The sequence below is a fragment of the Hylobates moloch genome, unplaced genomic scaffold (genome assembly GCF_009828535.3).
Source record: "Hylobates moloch isolate HMO894 unplaced genomic scaffold, HMol_V3 SCAFFOLD_11, whole genome shotgun sequence".
NCBI classification, from domain to species: Eukaryota; Metazoa; Chordata; class Mammalia; order Primates; family Hylobatidae; genus Hylobates; species Hylobates moloch.
Window position 1 is genome coordinate 118,635 of NW_026652286.1, and position 23,410 is coordinate 142,044.

The window sequence follows — 23,410 nt, forward strand, 5'->3', positions numbered from 1 at the left end:
CCCAAACACCCACTTCCCAGCTCCCACTCCAGATCTGAGAATCTCCACAGACATTCACAAAACAGGGCCGATAATCCCAAATTACCCTTACAAGGGCCAATATTCCTTGTCAAGTACAAGGAAATAAATGGAGAGAAAGAACCCAAGAACTAGAAAATGCTGAATTTAAAAAGAACTTTATGTTTTAGTCCAGGAACGAAAAACACGGCTTCGAAGAAAGATGATGATGTCCTGATGTAAAAATTATCTGCAAAGTCCATCAATTTCAGCTCCATCAGAACATGGCTACGATCTACTTATGCTCCTCTCTGCGCCTAATCCCCACCCAAAAGACAGATCACAAGGAACTTTCAGTGGAGAAGTATTTACATTTCATCTAATGGTTTGATGTAATAAATAATTCTTATGTTAAACTCAATTTGCTGTTATCCTGTTGACTAAGATGCAGACATTGTTAATTCTCAAAAACAGGAAATGAGCTAAATATAAGTCATACTTAGCTGTGGAATTCACTCAGCCCATGTGTCTGGACACAGAAAGTGTGACTCCCCATCTCCCTCTGCTCGCTTTCATTCCAGAATTATAGAATTGAAATAAACAGTTGTGAGACAGAGGGGTTAAGAACACAGACTCTGGCCTTTTCCCGTACTGAGACAGACAGACCTAGTACAAAGCCTAGTTTTCCCGTCACTACCTGTGTGACCTTGGAAAGATCACCTAACCACTCTGTGCATTTTCCTCATCTGCAAAACAAATATTCTACTACCTACTTCATAAGGCTGTTGTGAGGATTAAAGAGAATGCACCTAAATATAGTGCTTAGCACATAGTAGGTGAATAATGGAGGGTTGTGGAAGTAGGTGACTAATGAATGGTTGTGGAAGTGGTTACTCAAGATCACTGATTCCCTCCCCTCTACAGTTAGTGATGGCCACTGACAGAAAACAGAGAAGATGCTGTGGATAAAATAACTTACAGGGCAGAACATTATTATAGCGATTCTTTCCTCTATTCTCAGCCAGTTCTGCTGCATATTTAGGTTGACTAATTCCAACAAGCTTCAGATCCTGAAAACAAAACAAATGAGGTGTTCATTTATTTAGTCTTCAAATATTATTCATATTTAGCACAGCATATGACAGTGAAACCAGCCCAACAGTCCCATAGACAAGTTGTTTTTGAATAAACATAGAAATTTACCCTTCTGCTATTAAAGCCTGAAACTTGTATTTGTTTTATCTGAGTTCCTTTCTCAGGAAAGGACCTTCAGGGAGTATCAAAGAACTGAAACTAGTCAGATCACTGCACCAGATGCCTCCTTGCCCCTCCCTAGTTCCTGTTTTCTTTTTTTTTTTTGAGACAGAGTCTCGCTCTGTCGCCCAGGCTGGAGTGCAGTGGCGTGGTCTCCTGCCTCAGCCTCCCGAGTAGCTGGGACTACAGGTGCCCTCCACCACGCCCGGCTAATTGTATTTTTAGTAGAGACGGGGTTTCACCATGTTAGCCAGGATGGTCTCGATCTCCTGACCTCGTGATCTACCCACCTCGGCCTCCCAAAGTGCTGGGATTACAGGCGTGAGCCACCACTCCCAGCCCCTAGTTCCTGTTTTCTTACACATTGTTACATTTCTTTCCTGCTGTATAAACCCCTGGTTTTAGTCGGTCAGGGAGATGGATTTGAGATTAGCTCCCATCTCCTTGGCTGCAGCACCCGATTAAAGCTTTCTTCCCTGGCAATATTTGTCATCTCAGTGATTGGCTTTCTGTAAAGGTGAGGAGCAGGACCTAGACCAAACCCGTGGTGTTTTGGTAACAAAAGAACAAAGTGGAAATGTAGAGGTGATATGGGTTAAACTGTGCCCCAAAAAGGTATGTTGGATTTCTCACCCCCAATACCTATGAGTGGGATCTTATTTCGAAATAGGCTCTTTACAAGCCCACGCTGCCAAGACAATCCTAAGCCAAAAGAACAAAGCTGGAGGCATCACACTACCTGACTTCAAACTACACAAGGCTACAGTAACCAAAACAGCATGACACTGGTACCAAAACAGAGATATCGACCAACGGAACAGAACAGAGCCCTCAGAAATAATACCACACATCTATAACCATCTGATCTTTGACAAACCTGACAAAAACAAGCAATGGGGAAAGGATTCCCAATTTAATAAACGGTGCTGAGAAAACTGGCTAGCCATATGTAGAAAGCTGAAACTGACAAAAATTAATTCAAGATGGATTAAAGACTTAAATGTTAGACCTAAAACCATAAAAACCCTAGAAGAAAACCTAGGCATACTATTCAGGACATAGGCATGGGCAAGGACTTCACGTCTAAAACACCAAAAGCAATGGCAACAAAAGCCAACATTGACAAATGGGATCTAATTAAACTAAAGAGCTTCTGCACAGCAAAAGAAACTACCATCAGAGTGAACAGGCAACCTATAGAATGGGAGAAAATCTTTACAATCTACCCATCTGACAAAGGGCTAATATCCAGAATCTACAAAGAACTCAAACAAATTTACAAGAAAAAATCAAACAACCCCATCAAAAAGTGGGCGAAGGATATGAACAGACACTTCTCAAAAGAAGACATTTATGCAGCCAAAAAACACATGAAAAAATGCTCATCATCACTGGCCATCAGAGAAATGCAAATCAAAACCACAATGAGATACCATCTCACACCAGTTAGAATGGCCATCATTAAAAAGTCAGGAAACAACAGGTGCTGGAGAGGATGTGGAGAAATAGGAACACTTTTACACTGTTGGTGGGACTGTAAACTAGTTCAATCATTGTGGAAGTCAGTGTGGCGATTCCTTAGGGATCTAGAACTAGAAATACCATTTGACCCAGCCATCCCATTACTGGGTATATACACAAAGGATTATAAATCATGCTGCTATAAAGACACATGCACACGTATGTTTATTGCGGCACTATTCACAATAGGAAAGACTTGGAACCAACCCAAATGCCCATCAATGATAGACTGGATTAAGAAAATGTGGCACATATACACCATGGAATACTATGCAGCCATAAAAAGGATGAGTTCATGTCCTTTGTAGGGACGTGGATGAAGCTGGAAACCATCATTCTCAGCAAACTATCGCAAGGACAGAAAACCAAACACCGCACGTTCTCACTCATAGGTGGGAATTGAACAATGAGAACACATAGACACAGGGAGGGGAACATCACACACCGGGGCCTGTCATGGGGTGGGGGGAGGGACAGCATTAGGAGATACACCTACTGTAAATGATGAGTTAATGGGTGCAGCACACCAACATGGCACATGTAACATATGTAACAAACCTGCATGTTGTGCTCATGTATCCTAGAACTTAAAGTATAAAAAAAAAAAAAAAAAGGCTCTTTACAGATGTAAACAAATTAAAACGAGGTCATACTAGATTAGAGTGGGCCCTGAATCCCATATGACTGGTGTCCTTATAGGAGGAAAAGAGACAAAGAGACATAGACACACGAGGCGAGATGGCCATGTGAACACAGAGGCAGACATGAGAGTGTTGCTGCCACAAAACCAAGGGACGCCTGGGGCTCCCAGAAGCTGCGGAGGCGAGGAAGGGCACTGCCCAGAGGTTTAGGAGGGAGTGTGGCCCTGCCCATGCCCTGATTTGGGACTTGTGGCCTCTAGACAGTAAATTTCTGTTGTTTTCAGCCTCCCAGATTGTGGTGCCTTTTTATGGCAGCCTAGGGAACTAATACAAAGATTAGAATATAGGAAAAAGGATAACCCTTGCCTTCAAGCAGTTGCAACCTGGAGGACAGGTGTACTGTACACAGAAAAAACTAACATTACAACAAGGCAGAATTAAAGAAATGCTGAATATTGGTAACAAGCAACAGGGGAAACAAGGCAGTCCGAGCACACAGAACTCAAGTCCTCCTAATGGGATCCCACAAAGCCCATGGAGGACGCAGCGTGTGCACCGTGCCGAGTGCCGAGCAGGATTTCAAGAGGGCAAAGGCAGAGATGCCGGACAGGGCAACACAGGAGGACGAGTGAGATGGTCACTCTGAGCAGGGCTCGTTCCTGGGCTGGTTGGAGCACAGCATGGGGAACCGAGAGGCAGACACTGGCCAAGAAAGTCCTTGTGCAGGGCTTCATGTGAGCCTCACAAGCCATCCTAGGCCACACTGCCATCAAGCCCCAGACCTCTACATGCCCATTTGGTTTCTTTCCAGCTCATATAGTCTCCTAAGTATTGTGGCTAACAGTGCCCTGACCTGAACTCCTAGTTTCTGTTAACAGTTTTCTAACTTTCAGGAAAAACAAGCCAATTTCTAAGGAAAGTGGCTGTGCTTCAGTCAGGAGTAGTCCGAGGTAGACCTCCAGGACAGTGTGACACAACAGGTTTGGAGCGCAACAACCCCGTGCATTATCTAGCCATTTAATGTAACCTGTTTGTGTGAGTTCATACCTGGCTTTGAGCCACTACTGTCTGTAATATAACTGCACTGCTGACTCTGTAGGAGAGAGAATAAAGCCATGTCCCAACTGCCTGCAGTCCCTCGAGTGTTCTTTCAGCTACCTGCCACCCGTCCACCACCTCCCCTCGGATCCCAGCTTGAGTTGGAACCTGACACAATTAAAAACACAGTATCTACAGCAACGCACTTCGTATTCCTCCGCGAACCCACAGTTGGAGTCGGCTTGCTGCTTCTTGAAGTAGGCCTCGAAATTCTCCACTCTGATTAACTTAGATCTAAGAAAACAAAACTTATCAGGATTTTTTACATTCAATGAAGTCCATATTCAATAGAAAAGTACAAGTTATTAAAAAAATAAAGAGATTACTCACTTTTTAGGTCTTCATGATAGAAAGGGAAAGAAAAAAATAAGCAATTAGACTCATTCATACTCTAGAGATGACAGTAAACAATCTTCCCAAAACAACAAAACCCAGGGTATAATTTGGCAAGAGGGGGTCAGAGTACTATTATTCACAAAACACTAAAATATGAATCAGGAAATCTGATTTCTAGACCCTACTTTGTAACTAACTGGTTTTGTGACTTTAAGTAAGTTCTTCTCTCCCCTGGATCTTGATAACCTATTTGACTTTTTTAAATCAAGAAATCCATATTTATTGGTAGAAGAGTAGAACATGACAAGGAAGCTAGCTTCAGGGGACTAATAAAACACAGATTCCTTGCAGAAAACAGAGCTAGCAAAAACTTCCAGATGGTCATGGTCAACATGTGCTAATCAGGAAAAATGACAGCAAGTTCCATCAAAAATTATTTATAGATAGTCACTGAACAGATTGGAGGATTTAAAATAAAGCTCATAATTTGAGAGACTTACTTGATTTGAGAAAAGGACACTTCATTATTCTTTGCATCTTTCCTGTTTTAAGACAAAAGAGATCCATTAAACAAAAAAGGATTCCTTCCTGTGCTTTTCCCTTGAGTATCCGGAGTTGATATCATCTATGAAATAAAGGTGTTACATCTTTCCTCAGGCTTTAGTTCACAGCTGACACCAAATCCTGCCCCAAATACTAAACTTAATGACCCAAGCTGCAAATGCTAATTACAAATTTGTGAAGTTATTTTCTTTTGTACTATCTAAAAGAATGAAAAAAATCATATCCAAGTCACTTTTAAGAACTTCCTTGCAAATAAATAGCGGTGGCATTACTTTAATGTAATAAAGCAAGACTTGTTATTTCATACTTTGTTTTTGAGAAAGCTTTTCTGATAAATGAATGCAATAAACCAAAAAACATATCAGATCCGGAACTAGCAAGTTGGTGAGGCATCTGCACACCCCTGCACTGTTGACGCAACTCTGCATTGGTATTTAAGAAAAACTTTCTGGAAGGTAATTTGGCGGTATGTATCAAAACTGAAAGCATGCGTACCCACTGACCCGGCACTTGCCTAGCTTGGAATTTAGCCTAAGGAAATAATCGTGAATGTGCCAAAGATTCAGCCACAAGGATAAGTAACTGTGGCCAAGAAAAAAAAACTGGAACACCTAGGGGATTGGTTATAACTAGATCATGGTACTTCCAGACAGTTGAATACTCTGGAACACCTAGGGGATTGGTTATAACTAGATCATGGTACTTCCAGACAGTTGAATACTCTGGAACACCTAGGGAATTGGTTATAACTAGATCATGGTACTTCCAAACAGTTGAATACTCTGTAGCCACTTAAAATGATGATGAAATGAGCCAGGCACGGTGGCTGATGCCTGTAATCCCAGCACTTTAGGAGGCCGAGGCGGGTGGATCACCTGAGGTCAGGAGTTTAAGACCAGCCAACACGGCAAAACTCCATCTCTACTAAAAATACAAAAAAATTAGCCGGGCATGGTGGCGGGCACCTGTAATCCCAGCTACTCGGGAGGCTGAGGCAGGCAGACCCCTTGAGGTCAGGAGTTCGAGACCAGCCTGGCCAACATGGCGAAACTCCATCTCTACTAAAAATACAAAAATTAGCTGGGTGTGGTGGCGGTGCCTGTAATCCCAGCTACTCAAGAAGCTGAGGCAGCAGAATCACTTGAACCAGGAGGCAGAGGTTGCAGTGAGCTGAGATCATGCCACTGCACTCCAGCCTGGGGGACAGAGCCAGACTCCATCTCAAAAAAAAAAAAAAAAAAACAAAAAACCAGAACCTAATCTAAAAGCTGGAGCATGAGCTCTGCCTGTCACCCCAACAGGGCAGGGTGGCAGCACAAGGAACTGGCCTGGGCCACATGAGGACCCCTAGGGCAGGATGGAGATTCCCTGGTTGGCAACACCTTACAGCAAAGAAATCCCAGTTAACACACACAGGCTTCACACACTACACAGACAAGAGGGTGTGCCATGAAGTGCAAGGACCAGGTTCAAGTTCTATTTCCACACTTCCTGACCCAGCTTCTGCATCCTCGGAAGGGACTTACTGGAACTGCCTCGCAGAGCCTCATGCATGAGATAATTCATGGAAAGCACAGATGCAGGCACACGGTGGGCACTCAAAACAGGACTGCTACTTTTACCATTTAATGACCTCGCAGGGTAGTTGTACAGATAAAATAATAATAATAGCATACAAGGTACAAGACACTGAGAAGTGCCTTATTTATTCAATCCTCCTCGGCGTCACAAGTTAGGCACAATGATTATCCTCCTATCATAGATGAGGACATTAAGGCTAAGCTTCCTAAACGCTGGTCAAAGACAGAGCTGGTGTTCAAACTTAGCTACCTCTGAAATGAAATCTCTTAACATCATAATACTATGAAACTGACTTGTAAACAAGAACGTATCATTTGAAAGTAGCATCCCACACTGTGGCGTCTATCAGTGGCCTGATGTGACAGATGGGAGCACGTTAACATCACCCAGCTGGGGGCACAGAGGAAATAGGACTGGCCAAATGCAGAACACTATGGGTTAAGGGAATATGGCGCTCATCACATCATTCCTTCCGATTCTGTGAATGTTTGGAATGTTCCTTAATAGAAAGCTTCCTTAAATACCAGAGTATTATTATTAGCATAAGCAATATCACCTCTTCTTTCTCCAGAAGATGAAGCCTCCCACAGTCACAATAACCAGGGCACCAAAGATACAGCCAAAAACCGCTCCACAGATGACACCTGAGAAAAGTCCAAATGGGAGACACTTCGAGAGGTGTTCGTGCAGACCACATAACATGCTAAAAACTGGCCTGGGACCCTAACACCAGAGAGTTAAAGTGTGTATGCCATACACACACATGCATGCACACACACACACAGGCACACACACACACAAGGGAGTTAAATAGCTCTGGAACTAAAACTAGTCTATGCATGCAGAAGCCAGGTTCCTGTTCCCAACCCACTACTACCTGGATGGTCTTGAGAAAGTTACTGTTCCTCTCCAGGTCTCAGTCTCCTCAACTGCAAATTTAGGGAACTGGGCTGGATTTTCAGAGATTTTTCCTGCCACCTCTGATGTTTTGAGACTAGCACCCACATATGAGCAGAGGTACCTACAGCCGCATCCATGCTCAGGTGACAGGAAACCCATTTGTTTACTGGGGAAGGATGTGGGGACTCCCTAAACTTTGCTTCTGGGGCAGGCATTGTTTCCTGCACCCAACAACCACCAACTAGTAAAGAAAAGCAGACAAACTAACAAACCAGTCAGTCCATTCGCCTCTGGCTTGAAGGTAGGGGATGCATCCCTCATGGATCCCTGAAGCTCCTATATCACTTAGGTCTATGTGATAAAGGGTAGAAGCACTTGACAAAGGTCCAAGACCAGAATTTCAGGCCTGCCTCTAAAGCCACCGTGTAACCCTGGGCAAGTTACTTTCCCCTCTCTGGGCCTTAAAAGTCTCACTTCCAAAAAGCAGGCAGAGCACAGTGGCTCACACCTGTAATCCCAGAGCTTTGGAAGAACGTGGAAGAAGGCTTGAGGCCAGGAGTTCAAGACCAGCCTGGGCAACACAGCAAGACCCCATCTCTACAAAACATTAGCCAGGCATGGTGGTGAGCACCTGGGGTCCCACCTGGGAGGCTGAGGCAGGAGGATCCCTTGAGCCCAGGAATTCAAAGTTACAGTGAGCTATGATCATGCCACTGTACTCCTGGGCAACAGAGCAACACTCTGTCTCAAAAATAAAATAAATAGGCTGGACATGGTGGCTCACACCTGTAATCCCAGCACTTTGGGAAGGCAAGGTGGGCAGATCACCTGAGGTCAGGAGTTCGAGACCAGCCTGGCCAACAGAGCAAAACCCCGTCACTGCTAAAAATACAAAAATTAGCTGGGCGTGGTAGCAGGCACCTGTAATCCCAGCTACTCAGGAGGCTGAGGCAGGAGAATTGCTTGAACCCAGAAGGCAGAGGCTGCAGTGAGCAGAGATCGTGCCACTGACTCCAGCCTGGGCAACAGAGCAAGACTCTGTCTCAAAAAAAAAACCATAAAATAAATAAACAAATCAATAAACATAATTAAAATTATGAAGTAAAATAAACAGAGGATTGAACAAGACAATTTATGTGGCTTCCTCTGATTCCACTATTTAAGGATTCAGTGCACTGTGTCAAACTGTGCACCTGGCATATGGGCCCACAAGTGACCACACATAGATAAGGGGAGTCAATAATCTTTGCAGATTGGAAGAACAACTGGCACTTAGAGAAGGGAGAGTGTGGGGTCCAGGCTGTGGGACCTCGGAGGAGGAAGCCCAGTGACATCTCAACCTCGGGGAGGGGAGAGCTGGGCACACGAACCCTCCTGAAGGTCTGAGGGAGGCATGTACACAGCTGGCCTTCTATGGACACGTGGAGCAAAATGCCACTGAACCGGTGCCAGGACTGTTGTCTTCTCCCTACCTGGATCCTGGGGCAAGGAAACGGCATCTGAGTAGCGACTGAAGGACACATAGCTCTGAGCTCCGTCAATGAGCCCCTTGTTTTGAGGGTGGAAGGTGATGTTGGTGAAGCCAGCCACACAAGCCCTGTGGGATAACAAAGAGCAAAAAGAGGTCCCTGAGACGTGTCTGACCGCAGGCACGTAGCGCTTCATGCTCATGAGGCTCAGCCCCCAAAGAGAAAGAACCAAAAGGCATTACCGGTAGGAGCCCAGAGGCTCCAGCTTCCCATTGTAATAACCAAGCGTGGTTGACTCATTCCCAACATCAATTTCATATTTCAAAACTTCAGACAAGCTCTGAGAACGTCCCTTTTCTTCTGTTCTTATGAGGTATGTCACATAAGTATCTGAGGCTCCCTTTTTGAAATCCTCATACGTGTATTTCAGGACATCTGCAGAAGGGTGACCGGCTAAGAAAGGTACACAGAAGGAGAATCGTAAGAAAGGGATGGCAGAGAGATTTCTTCTCCTGCATATCTACATGGTGGTGATGCTGGGTGACAGTGATACCAGCAGCCATCTCTCAAGTATCTCTCTGTGCCAGGTTTGACTTACATTTAATTCTAAGGGTTTCACCTACAGTAACTCACTTCATCCCCATGAATCCCATCACATAAGCTTATTGTCTCCAGTTTACAGACAAGAAAACGAAGGTACAAAAGGCTAACAGGACCAGGCACAAGGTCACACCGCCTACGAGGTGGAGTTGGGTTCCCAATCCAGGGCGTCGGGCTCAGAGCCCAAGGTTTCATCTAATCACAGGCCAGCACTGGTCAGTCTGGCTGCTATGCAACATGGCCTTCCTCAATGGGACTTGCTGACAAGCATCACAGCAAAATGACTAAGAGCTGGAAACAGACCCAAAATTAAAAGACAGAAAGAGAGAGATTTCAACCTCACCTTTTGAAATTTTGCCACAGGTTATGGCACCAGCAAATTTCTATCCTCCCAGATCCCCAACCCCGACAGTGTGTTTGGTCTCTATCCTCCTCGAGGAGGACATGAGGACAGCACCACAGTAGGAGAGAGTGGGCAGAGGAAACACTGCATTATTCATGCATAAAGAATCCCCCAGACCAGGCACAGAGGCTCATGCCTGTAGTCTAGTCCCAGCACTTTGGAAGGCCAAGGTGGGAGGATTACTTGAGTCCAAGAGTTCAAGACCAGCCTGGGCAACATGGTGAGACCTTGTATCTAAAAGAAAGAAAGAGGGAAGGGAAGGAGAAGGGGAGAAGGGGGGGAGGAGGAGGGGGAGAAAGGAACTCCCACAACAAAACTTGGGGGGAGGGGGAGGAGGAAGAGGGAGAGGGAAAGGAGAGGTGAAGGGGGAGAGGGGGGAAGTGGGGGGAAGAGGGGGAGGAGGGAACCCCCACAACAAAACTTGGGCTTTTAAATCTAGGCCTTATGCAAGCACTCAAACGCAGCTACCAAAGAGACTCTCGAATTATTCCTTTCCTACCACAAAATGTAACAGAGCCCTTTAAGGAAAAGCAGCCTTTAATCCACCTCTTCTCTCAGCTAAGGAGATACTCTGAAAATTCCCACTAGCAAATGCAAATCTTTTTCTATTTTCCTTCAAAGGAAAGTCATCTTCCGAGGATGGCAGGTGTATACGTGTGTGTTGAGTGAGAGAGAGAGACAGAGTTGGTTAAAACGAATATTCTACCACCTAAAAGGCCCAGTGAGGTAAAAGAGAAGAAAAACCTAGATCACAGATCACCACAAACCAAATCCAGCCACCTGCCATGGTAAATAACATCTAGTGGGAATGGGCCCACTCATTCCTTCTGTATCTTCTGTGACTGCTTGCACATTACAATGGCAGAGTCGAATGCTTGCAGCAGACTCTATACCACCTGCAAAGCTTAAAATATTTGCAATCTGGCCCTTTCCAGAAAGTTTGTCAACCATCAGGCAAACATCTCACCCTCCTTCTCTGTCTGAGTACACAGCACGGGCTGCAGTGAGAAGACAGGCGTGTGTCTGCATCACTCACATGCCTCAGTGGGCACAGAGAAAGCTCTGGTCACTGCATCACTCACGGGCTGTTTAACCCACGGAGGCCTCTCCTTACCTTCCCCAGTGGTGAGAATGACAGCATAGGCTTTGATGGGTCCGTGGCTGGCTTCAAATCCACTGAACTTGACCTTTACTGAATTGTGACTGACAGATGTAATATTAGGGGATCCATCTGGAGGAGGGGGATCTAAAACAAAGCAAAACATGATCACCCAATATTGAAAACCAAAGCAACACATTAGGTAGAGAACATGCTTCAGCGACCTCCTCAAGATCTTACTCTGGAAGCTACATGCTGGGCTCATGCAAAGCAGCAAATCCAGAAGCAAAAGGCAGGGAAGGAAACTGGAGCAGAGACGGCAGATCCTGGGAAACCCACCTAGCTCACAACGACCCCTTCAGGGCATCCAGCCAAATCCCCAGGGCAGGCACCCAACAGCCTTGTTTGGTTTTGCTATTGTTGTTTTGAACAGTACATGCTTTTATTTTTTAACAGATTGATTGAAATATAATTAGAATACAACCAAGGAGATGAAAGACTTGAAGAGTGAAAACCACAAAACATTGATAAAATAAAGAAGACACAAATACACAAATACATGCAAAGACATCCCATGCTCATGGATTGGAAGACTTCATACTGTTGGAAGACTTGACACTACTCAAAGAGATCTATAAATTCAATGCTCCATCAAAATCCCAATGGCAATTTTTACAGAATATAAAAAAAAAAATCCTAAAGTTCATATGGAAAAATCAAAGACCAAGAATAGCCAAAGTAGTGTTGAGGAAGAATGAAGCTGGAGGCCTCACACTTCCTGATTTCAAGATATATTTATTCAAAGCTACAGTAATTAAAACAGTATATTAAAGGCATAAAGACAGACATCAACCCATAGAACAGAATACTTAGCCCAGAATTAAACTCCCACATATACAGTCAACTTATCTTCAACAAGGATGTCAAGAAGACACAACGGGGAAAAGACGGCCTCTTCAACAAACGGTGCTGGGAAAACTGGGTATCCATGAGCAAAATAATAAAACTGGACCCCTATCTTACACCAGACACAAAAATAAACTCTGAATAGACTCAAGCCTTAAACATTAGACCTAAAGCTGTACACTGTAAAATTTGTTTAAAAAAAAAAACACACACACACACATTGGGGAAGAGCTTCTTGACCGTATTTACAATGGTTGCTTGGATACCACACAAAAAGCACAGCAACAAAAGCAAAAACTCACAAGCAAGATTAAATCAAACTGAAAAGGTTTTGCACAGTAGAAGAAACCATCATTAGAGTCAGAAGCTAGTACCCCTGCATGGGGAAGCTAACCTGCCCTTGCCCTCTCCCCGAGTCCCGTATGACTCAAGATGAGCCGGGTTCATTATCCTGAGATCCGGGGTGGAAGAAGGAGGGGAGAAAGAGACTGTGGTGGAATCCTAAGGTGTGGCCTTGGGAGCTGCACAATGACACCACATGGACTTGGCTTGGCCCCAGGATCAGCTGGTCACAGCTGAGAGCAAAGACGGAGCAAATGTCCAAGGAGAAGAATCACAGATGAGGTGGGAGAGAACACACTTTCTACTAAGACCTGGCCACGGCACTGCTCCGTGTTCTTCATAAACAGTCCCCGCATTTTTCCCAAAGTTGGTCTAAAATACCACCTAGAGAAACCCGACAGATCCTCTTCCCAGAAACCAGAAAAGCCCCCACGGGACCCTCCATGGGTGGTCTCCTTGATTCTGCACACCCTTCCCAAGCCAGGGCATGGAGCCAGTCTCTGAACACCACAAAAGAAAGAACACACTGAATTAGATGATCCACTCCACACTCTCTCTCTACCTCAACTCATCTCACACATACAGTTTGGGTTGTTCTCATTTTTTTTTTATATTTTTAAAAAATAAATGAGATGGGATCTCGCTATGTTGCCCAGGCTGGTTTCAAACTCCTGGGCTCAGGCAATCCTCCCACCTCAGCCTCCCAAAGTGCTGGGATTACAGGCATAAGCCACCACGCCCAGCCTGTTCTCATTATTATATATATTCAAGATTCAAGGAGACAGAAATCTGAACTCCAAAACAACCACAACATAATTGTCTAAACCTGCGCTGATACAGCAGCTCCCCCCACCAGCCACGTGCGGCTGCCAAGCCCCTGAGAGGTGACCAGTTCGCATTCAGATGTGCTACAAGCACACAATACAGACTAGATATCAAAGACTTAGTACAAAAGAAGACGTAAAATAACTCATTAATGCTTCACAGAAAGTACATGTCGAAATAATACTTTTAATATACTAAGTTAAGTAAAATGCTATTAATACTAATTTCGGCTATTCCTTTTTCCTTTTTTTTCAGTGTGGCTCCTAGAAAACTTTAAATTATACCTGAGGCTCACCTTGCACATCTAGTGGATGGTCCTGCTCTAAACTACAAGCTTCAGCAACCTCGCAAGTACCCGGCAGCAGTGCCCACCAGGAGGTGGCATTCCCATGTCTAATGGTCAACTGCTAGCACAGGCTCCTGCATTTCCCATCAGCTCTATGCCCTGTAGCTGGCCAGAGAAGGTCCATCCCCAGGTCCTTGCTGCAAAACTGGCAGCAGCGTGCCAGCTCACCCACCACCAGACCTGGAAATCCTCCGCCTCTCAATGCTCTTCTCGGTCCTATGCTCCAGGGGCCCTGTCGCCCCTCCGCACCATAGTATCCTGCACCATGGCACACAGTAAGCCACCAAGAGATGTGGGCTAAAAGACGACCAGGCGCAGTGGCTCACACGGGTAATCCCAACACTTTAGGAGGCCGAGGCGGGTGGATCACTTGAGGTCAGGAGTTCAAGACTAGCCTGGCCAACATGGTGAAACCCCATCTCTAAATACAAAAATTAGCCAGGCGTGGTGACATGTGTCTGTAGTCCCAGCTACTCAGGAGGCTGAGGCACCAGAATCACTTGAACCCAGGAAGCAGAGGTTGCAGTGAGCTGAGATGGCGTCACTGCACTCCAGCCTGGGTGACAAGAGCAAGACTCCATCTCAAAAAAATATAAAAGAAAACATGGCAATGAGTTATGCTGTAAAGAAAAGGAACCTTTTGGAATGTAAAAAATGAGCCCCTCTTACCCTGCTTTCTTAGATTGATTTCTATAGAATGAGAAACCAGTCTACGCCAGTAAAAGCAAGTATTTCAGGGGAAATAAAAAAACAAAAACAGATTTCTAGTCCACACATGCAGACCCACTGTGGGTCAGCCGCTCCAGGAGTGATCACAGCGCCCTCTGAGCAGCCCCTGCCTTGTAGCCCACCTGTGATGCCAGTGGTGCAGGTGCTCTGGGTGGGGGCTGCCATCTTTCCACAGGACACAGCGGTGATGCTGATGTTATAGGAGGTAGAAAAATTCAAGTGCGTGACTTCCGTTCTACACTCAGTGCCATTCTCAGAGAGGCAGCTCTCCAGGTGGGTCGCATTGTCCCAGGCTCCACTGCTGACCTCCAGCTCGAAGCCTGCATTGGCGCCAGGAGGGCAGGTCCATTTGAGAACCAGGGCTGGCTCTTTGGGGACCACTTCGCAGTCGAAGGAGGCCACGGACGCAGGATCTGCAAAGCAAGCACAGCACAGCATGAGATTCCGGGACTTCTGCCTTTGCAAACACGGAAACAGGGAGTAGCAGAATCCTGGGGATGAGAAGGTGGGTGGGTGACGTGGTGGAAGAGGCAGGGGCTGACCCCGAATTGGGCAGCACCGAACTGTGTGGCCTTGGGTCAGTCACCCAACTGCTCTGAGCCTCAGCTGCAGGACTCTTTGAAGAGTAAATTGAACTATGATGTCAGGCACCAAGAAAGATGCCTGGAAGAGACCAGGGCTCCACGGGAGTCAGCTGTATCATCCTGTGAGCAGTAGCAGCCTCCTCACTTGCACCATCTCATCATGAGGACCTTTTTTTTTTATTTATTTATTTTAAGACAAAGTCTCGCTCTGTCGCCCAGGATGGAGTGCAATGGCGTGATCTCGGCTCACCGCAACGTCTACCTCCCGGGTTCAAACAATTCTCCTGTGTCAGCTTCCCAAGTCGCTGGGACTACAGGCACGCACCACCACACCCAGTTGATTTTTGTATTTTTAGTAGACATGGGGTTTCACCATGTTAGCCAGGATGGTCTCAATCCTTTGACCTCCTGATCCACCCACCTTGGCCTCCCAAAGTGCTGGGATTACAGGTGTGAGCCACCAGGCCCAGCCAAGGTCCTCCTGATGATCCTTCTGAGACAGGTGAGGCCCATACTGTCCCATCTGCAGATAAATCCACAGAGGCTCAGAGAGGTTAAGTAACTGGCTGATGATGATGGGGCAGGTGGTGAAGCCAAAACTAGATCCCAGGTTTTCTAAGTCTAAGTTCAAGACACTCTCTACTCACATAACATACTGCATCATCAATGGTAAATGGCATCAGTTTCCTCATCTTCAAAATACAGTGTTATCTGTCTCTATCTGAGGGCCAATAGATTTTTACTGAGGACTAACATCAAACTGATGTAAATGGAAAACTCCATGTTACAACTGGAAGACAGTATTATCATTAATTGAATGTCACAGAATTTTAGAGCAGGAGAAGCTCTACCAAGGCACCTAGTGCAACTCCCACATTCACCACCCAGGGCCTGGAAAGGTAACCTGAACACTGCACCCACTTTTACAGCTCCTGTTCCACCCACACCCAGTCACAAATGCTCAGATACAGTTTTTCTCTTGCTATAGGCTACAAATAACTATAGCTAAGATAAATATCAGCAATGAAAGGCACCCAAATATCAAAGATGGGTGTCTGGAGCAGGTGGGATGGAGCAGAGGTGACCCAAAGCTGCAGGGATTTCTGTGGCCACCCCACTCACCACTGAAAAGCCACAGGCCATCAAGGCTGGAGCTCCTACACTACCAGGGAGGCTGATCCCATGAGACCATCACTTCTAAATCAGCCTGAACATATCTGAATGGCCTGGGCTAAAAAGGGAAGAGGCAGGAGCGAGAAGGGCAGAAAATGAGTAGTGCACGGGTGCTGAGTGATAAAGGTGCCACAGTCAGCACTGTGAGCAGAAGTGCCCACCACTGTCTGCAAAGCCTTCCCTGGGCTGCCCTGAATGCATCCTCAGTTACACAGAGGGCTCTTCCCTTTATCACACATTTTGAGTTGTGAGATAGGTGAGGATCAAGAAGGATGCAAAGGCTGGGCATCATTTCAACAATAACCTTCCCATCTTCTCCAGCACAAAAGACAAACCCATGCCAGACATCATCCACATCCCGGCTCAGCCCCACTCAGTCCTCACCTCCCACCTACACCCTCCTGTTCCTGCGGGTCCACTCCGCCCACCCTTGCCTCCTGCTCTTCCTCCCGCCTCCAGACACGGTGGTGATGCTGCACAGGCCCCTCTGCACAGGCCTCTGCCTGTAATGCTCTCGTGCCCTGATATCCACACGGCTGGCTCCTTCCCTTCATTCCGATCTCTGCTCAAAAGTCACCTTGTCATTGAGGCCTTTCCTGAGCCCTCTAGATAAACATCCCACTTCCTCCTTTGAAACGTTCCAAGAAGGCAAGGACTTGACTGGCATATGGTATACGCTCAATAAATATTTATTGAATGCAGAAATGATGAGGGCATCGAGACAGCACCGATAAGCTAACAGGATGCCTCGGAAAGCTCAATGTCCATCACTGCACATCACACAAAACCAAACTACAGACTGGGAGGACTGACCTGCAAGGTCAGCACCACTCAGGGAGGAGTCCAAGAGGCAGCTGGGGCTACACTCACCTGTACAGAAGGACTTCCAGCCAGGTTCCAGTGACTTGATCCCATCCCCTACTTGTGCAAAGATCTCCACTGTGTATGATGAGCCAGGTATTAATTCAGCGACTGTAGCTTCAGTAACTCCAGTGTCCGTGACTACTTGTGTTGCGTTGCTGGAATTTCCAACCTTCTCAATAAGAAGGCAGTAGGAGTACGTGGGAGAGGCGTCATCAAAGTTCTGCCAACTTAAAGTTGCTGCTGTGGTGTTGGTACGTACATCAATGTTGGACACATCGCTGGGCCCTTGATTTTAAAAAAAGGCAATTCATGTAAAAGCACAGATTAAGTAGAATTCCAGGACTATTTACTATATCCAAAAATAGCCTGGCTCGTTTTAGAAAGAATGAATAAAGCTAGTATTTGCTGGCTCAAAAGATGGAAAACGTCCCAAAAACACATCAAGAAAATAATTATACAGATTAAATCTCAAAAGAAGTTTAATTTAGGCTTCTTTTAATACTTCAAGTTTATTTCAAATATATTTTTAAGATATAATTTCTAATCTGTTTTTTAAATCTAATAGATATACTCAAAACATATTACAAACTAACATCTTTACCATGTATTTAATTCAAATATTCGCAAAACACCTCCCTCACTGTTGCAGGCAAAGCTCCTCATCTAGGCAGTGTCTTCCAATACCAACATGACAAGGTGACCCTTCTCTACTCTGTATTCTCAAGGAATGACTAGAACAGTTTCAGTCTCCATTCCCAAGGAATCACTTCTTGCTTCTAACGACAATTCTAAGTGCACATAGCTTGAAGAAAGTGCCCCATGGGGACAGCAGAACCGTTGCTGAGACCAATGTTTTCAACTTCAGCAGTTTCAGAGTCAACCTGGACCCCACAAGCACACTGGCCATCATTTAACCAGTGCCTCCTCCAAGAGACGGTTAGAGAGGCTGTTCCTTAGAAGGGCATCCTAAAAGACTTACGTGTGTACTGTGCAGTGGAGCTGGGGTCCCCCCGGACGTGGTCCACTTCTGGAGAGATGGTGATGTTATATAAGGTGCCCGGGATCAGGCCCTGGAGAGTGACCGCTTTGTCATACGTGCTTGTGTGGTTAGAGCCATGCTTGGACTCTATGACTAAATGGTAGACACACTCGGAAGCACCGTCTGGGCTCTTCCACTCCAGCCGCATCTCCGTGGTGGTGACGTAGACTACGTGGATGTCAAACACTGCATTGGGAACTGCTCAGAAGAAAGGAAGGAGAAGGGAAAACTGTTACTATCATGACGCCCAGCTTCCTCTCCAAGTGCTGTCGAGAGGACCTGCTCTTTTGCCATTACGCTTTCTAATGAGTTCACAAAAGGCACACTCCAAAATTGAGCTGAGAAATGCACACACTCAGTGCTCTCAAGGATTTTAGCTCTTCTGCAACGCAGATGAACTTCCCAGTTTATCTTACCAGTTCTCCAGTTCTTTGTTGTTGTCTTAAAAATGAGCCCTTAGGCTGGGTGCAATGGCTCACACCTGTAATCCCAACATTTTGGGAGGCCAAGATGGATCACTTGAGGTCAGAGGTTCGAAACCAGCCTGGCCAACATGGTGAAAACCCGTCTCTACTAAAAATACGAAAATTAGCTGGGTGTGGTGGTACATGCCTGTAATCCCAGCTACTCGGGAGGCTGGGGCACGAGAGTCGCTTGAACCCGGAAGGCAGAGGTTGCAGTGAGCTGAGATCACACCATTGCACTCCAGCCTGGGCGACAGAATGAGACTCTGTCTCAAAAAAAAAAAAAAAAAGGCCAGGCACGGTGGATCACGCCTGTAATCCCAGCACTTTGGGCGGCCGAGGCGGGCGGATCACCTGAAGTCAGGAGTTTGAGACCAGCCTGACCAGCATGGAGAAACCCCGCCTCTACCAAAAAAAGTACAAAATTAGCCGGGTGTGGTGGTGCATGCCTGTAGTCCCAGCTACTTGGGAGGCTGAGGCAGGAGAATCACTTGAACCCAGGAGGCGGAGGTTGCAGTGAGCCAAGATCACGCCATCGCACTCCAGCCTGGGCAACAAGAGCGAAACTCCGTCTCAAAAAAAGAAAAAAAAAAAAAAAAAAAAAAGCCCTTCAAGAGGTCATCTGAAGTGGAAATCACATTCGGTTTTTTTATACGGGTGCTGGTAACGGGATGTGTTCAGTTTGTAAAAGCTCATGAAGCTATGCGCTGAGGATACATCCCTTTTCGGTATGTATATTATATCTCAATAAAGAGGTTCTTTTGTTTTGTTGTGTTTTTTAAATCAGTCACTCAGAAGGAAACATCTTCCCGTGACACAGCCTTACATACCAAGAGGAAAACTGAAATGGAGAGCTGACCTTTGCTGAGTTTCAGCATTTGAGGGCGGATGAGGAAGGGAGGAAGACAGGCACACCCTGCACCCTCACAGCAGAGTCACAAGTGGAGTCTCCCTCCGATCATCTCCCGCGGCCCACTCAGCCACTCGCACCAGGGATGCCCTACATCGAGGCCTGGAAGTAACCACGGAGGCTGGGCCTATTTTCTACCGCGGCTTTCAACCCTGTCTCTCTTTACCTGGCAACAAACGTCACCTCCAGGGAGAGGAAAGGGGCAGGTAGGGGACAAAAATGGGAAATGCTTTCACTGCAAACACCTTGTCCAAAGAAAAAAAAAATTGTGCCATGTTTACGTACTATCTACTCCAAAATTAATTTTTTAATTTTAAGTGGGTTCTCCTTATAGAGAAGCCACTGGGAGGAGCCTTGTTTCCTACCAGCAGATTCCTGATGTCAAAGGGATTCCACAGACAAAAGACCATGAAAGGCAGCCTTTGCCTATAAACATAAAAACCTAGAAACAACCTAAATATTCAATAACATGGGGAGGGCTGTGGGCACTGTGATCTGGCTGCATGATGAAATATTCTTTAGCCACTAAAAACGTGAAGGCCATGCTAACTATAGGGGAAAGCTGTGGTATACACTGAGCAAAAAAAAATTCAAATACAAAATAAAAGTATTTGTATAATAATTACAGTAATACAAGCAAAATGTATGACTGGACACAGAGAGAAAAGGAATTCGGTTGGGTTAGAAAAGTAGAGATATTTGTTTCTTTCATTTTTATTGTGGTAAAACATACATACCATAATACTCATCATCTTAACCATTTGTCAGTGTACAATTCGGTGTCATCAATATTCACAATGTTGTGTAACCATCACCACTACCTGTACCCAAAACACTGTCATCACCCCCAGCATAAACTGTAGCCATTAAACAATAATGCCCACTCCCTCCTCTGAACAGCCCCTGGTAACCTCCATTCTAATTTCTGTAGAATATTAAGTTGCTGAATCTAGGTACTCATGTAAGTGGAATCATCCAGTATTTGTCCTTCTGTGTCTGGCTTATTTCACTTAGCACAATGTCCTCAAGTTCCATCCATGTTGTACCATAAATCAGAATTTCTTTTCTTTTTTATGGCTGAATAGTATTTTGTTGTATGGATGAACCACATTTTATCTATCCATTCATTTGTTGATGGGATCTTGGGTCCACCTTTGGCTACTGTGAACAATGCTACTACTATGAACACTGATGTACAAATAACTGTCCGGCCCTGTTTTCCATTCTTTTGGAGATATACATAGGACTGGAATTACTGGATCATATACTATTCGTTTCCTTTTTTCGAAATTGCTTTTAATGCTGTTAAGCTGACTTTTCCCAACAACAATAAAGGTTATTTGATAATAGAAAGGTAACCCCCCTAAGAGTTGAGATCTTATAGCAAGCCTTCTTGACTTTCATTCAATGGGACCATTGAATGAAATGGATCCTTTGAGACAATGGAATTCCAGGCGGTGTTAAAATTACCCTGTAGAAATACTGATATTAAGAGGAAAGAATATTCATAATAAACTATAGTAAAAGAGATGCCTTCTCCTCACTAATACTAAACTTTACTGCTATACTACATCAAAGTGTCAATCTACATGGTGGTTAAGCACTTGGTCTTAGACAGCTGACACAGGTCAGTTTGCCACCTTGTCACTCTGGGCCAGTTACTTAAGTTCGCAGAGCCCCCATTTCTTACTCTGTAAGACAGAAATGCTAATAACACCTGCTCCATGAAGTTGTGTTAAAAATGTAAAATACAGTATGAGAGCACTCAGCACTTTGCAGACCCCCAGCATATTATATTATTGTTACAGTAAGTTCTGGGCAATAGCAAGTAGCACAATATCATGCATCTCCCTCAGTGGTGATCCTCTTACCATTATCCACATCCTTAAAGTACAGAAGAAACATGTTGACGTTAAGACTTCATGTCAACAGTCTGAAATGCAGATTTGCAAAGGGAATACTGCATTTCATCTGAGGGATGCATTTTAGTAGATCCCTTATTTCAGAAGCAGATCCTCTGAGTGACTATCGGTGCTTAACCCAACCAGCACAGTTGAAGAAGCTTCTTCAAGGAGAATCTCAAAAGCCTAACACATTTCATGTGTGTTTCAAGGAATCTGTCCCATTTCTTTTTATATATATATATATATATTTTTTTTTTTTTAATATACTTTAAGTTCTAGGGTACATGTGCACAATGTGCAGGTTTGTCACATATGTATACATGTGCCATGTTGGTGTGCTGCACCCATTAACTCGTCATTTACATTAGGTATATCTTTATTCTACCCTCTGTATAAAAGATTTCAACTATCTTGAATCTAAGATCAAGGAAGACTGTATGTTTTTCAACCTTTCCAAAAAACAATTATTTCAAAATTTTAAAACAACAATAACGAACATTACTCTGTAGGATTTCCCAGAAGTTTCTCCTGTAGGCCTAGAAACAATTTAATAATTTAAACTGTTTCTGTAAAAAAAAAATTTTTTTTTTGAGACAGGGTCTCCCAGGCTGGTGCTGGTCTGCAACTGTTGGGCCAAGCAGTCCTCCTGCCGCAGCCTCTCAAGTAGCTGGGACTATGGGTGCAGGCCACCGTAGCTGACTATAAAATGATTTCATCAATTTCAATTAGCCTTCTAGAACTAACAAAGTACCGCATCACAGTGTTGTTTAGGAAAGACTGTGAACAGTCCACCTGCCCGACACAGCACAGTAGTTAATTTCTACCATCTTAAAAGTTATTAAGGCTCTCAGAGAATTTGTATTTACATAGGTTACATTTATTAATATTTACCATATCAGGGATTTAAAATGAAGAAATTTTTAAAATGTAAGAATCCACAGCATATATTCCATTAGCCCTCAGAGAGACAATGTCATCCCATATCGGATCAAAGTTGGAAAACTCCAAAAGAGAATGAGAATGAAAAAGCCAAATAACATTTTAGTATTGTTATGATAATACTACCTCGGAGACCCCCTGAAAGAACCTAGGGGTCCCCAGAGAGCCCTGGACCACAATTTGAAAACCACTGATCTAGCCCAGAGGTCAGCAAACATTCTCTGTAATGGCCAGAAAATAAATATCTCAGGCTTCACAAGCCACACATTCTCTGTCACCACTCCTCAATTCTAGCACCAAAGTAGCCATAGACAGTACATAAGCAAATGAACATGGCTGTGACCCAATAAAACTTTATTTACAAAAACAGACAGTGAGCCAAATTTGGCATAGGGGCCATTCTTATCTGCCAACTCTGTTTCAGATGATGGAATTCCAGGCAGGTGTTCAAATCATCCTGTAGAAATATTGTATTAAGAGGAAAGAATATTCATAATTAATTGGCAAGTTGGGGAAAAGGCAGATTATAAAACCACATGTACAGATGGCCTCAATGTTTGTGAAAGAAATAAATATGTATTTGTGGGCTGGGTGCAGTGGTGCACACCTGTAATCCCAGCACTTTGGGAGGCTGAGGTGGGCAGATCATTTGAGATCAGGAGATCAAGACCAGCCTGGCCAATATGGCAAAACCCTGTCTCTACTAAAAGTATAAAAATTAGCCAGGCATGGTGGCGCACACCTGTAATTCCAACTACTCAGGAGGCTGAGGCACAAGAATCGCTTAACTTGAACCCAGGAGGTGGAGGTTGCAGTGAGCCAAGATCATGCCACCGCACTCCAGCCTGGGTGACAGGGTAAGACTGTCTCAAAAAAAAAAAAAAAAATATATATATATATATATATGTATGTGTGTGTATTA

General features: G+C 44.7%; 1 protein-coding gene across 2 annotated transcripts in view; it reads right to left on the minus strand.

Annotated features, from left to right (window-relative positions):
• Positions 1 to 23,410, minus strand: part of PTPRJ (protein tyrosine phosphatase receptor type J) — a 187,628-nt gene that overhangs the window by 16,893 nt on the left and 147,325 nt on the right. Inside the window, exons 9-19 of one of the 2 annotated variants that reach the window (XM_032165926.2) lie at positions 18,212 to 18,469; positions 17,239 to 17,517; positions 14,734 to 15,024; positions 11,479 to 11,610; positions 9,604 to 9,814; positions 9,365 to 9,489; positions 7,549 to 7,636; positions 5,348 to 5,389; positions 4,842 to 4,850; positions 4,658 to 4,745; positions 977 to 1,067 (exon numbers count right to left, since the gene is read on the minus strand). In XM_032165926.2, the coding sequence (XP_032021817.2) occupies positions 977 to 1,067; positions 4,658 to 4,745; positions 4,842 to 4,850; positions 5,348 to 5,389; positions 7,549 to 7,636; positions 9,365 to 9,489; positions 9,604 to 9,814; positions 11,479 to 11,610; positions 14,734 to 15,024; positions 17,239 to 17,517; positions 18,212 to 18,469 (1,614 nt within the window). Of the gene's footprint in view, positions 1 to 976; positions 1,068 to 4,657; positions 4,746 to 4,841; positions 4,851 to 5,347; positions 5,390 to 7,548; positions 7,637 to 9,364; positions 9,490 to 9,603; positions 9,815 to 11,478; positions 11,611 to 14,733; positions 15,025 to 17,238; positions 17,518 to 18,211; positions 18,470 to 21,770; positions 22,946 to 23,410 lie in introns of those variants that run through there. The other variant, XM_058446819.1, reaches the window with a different exon arrangement.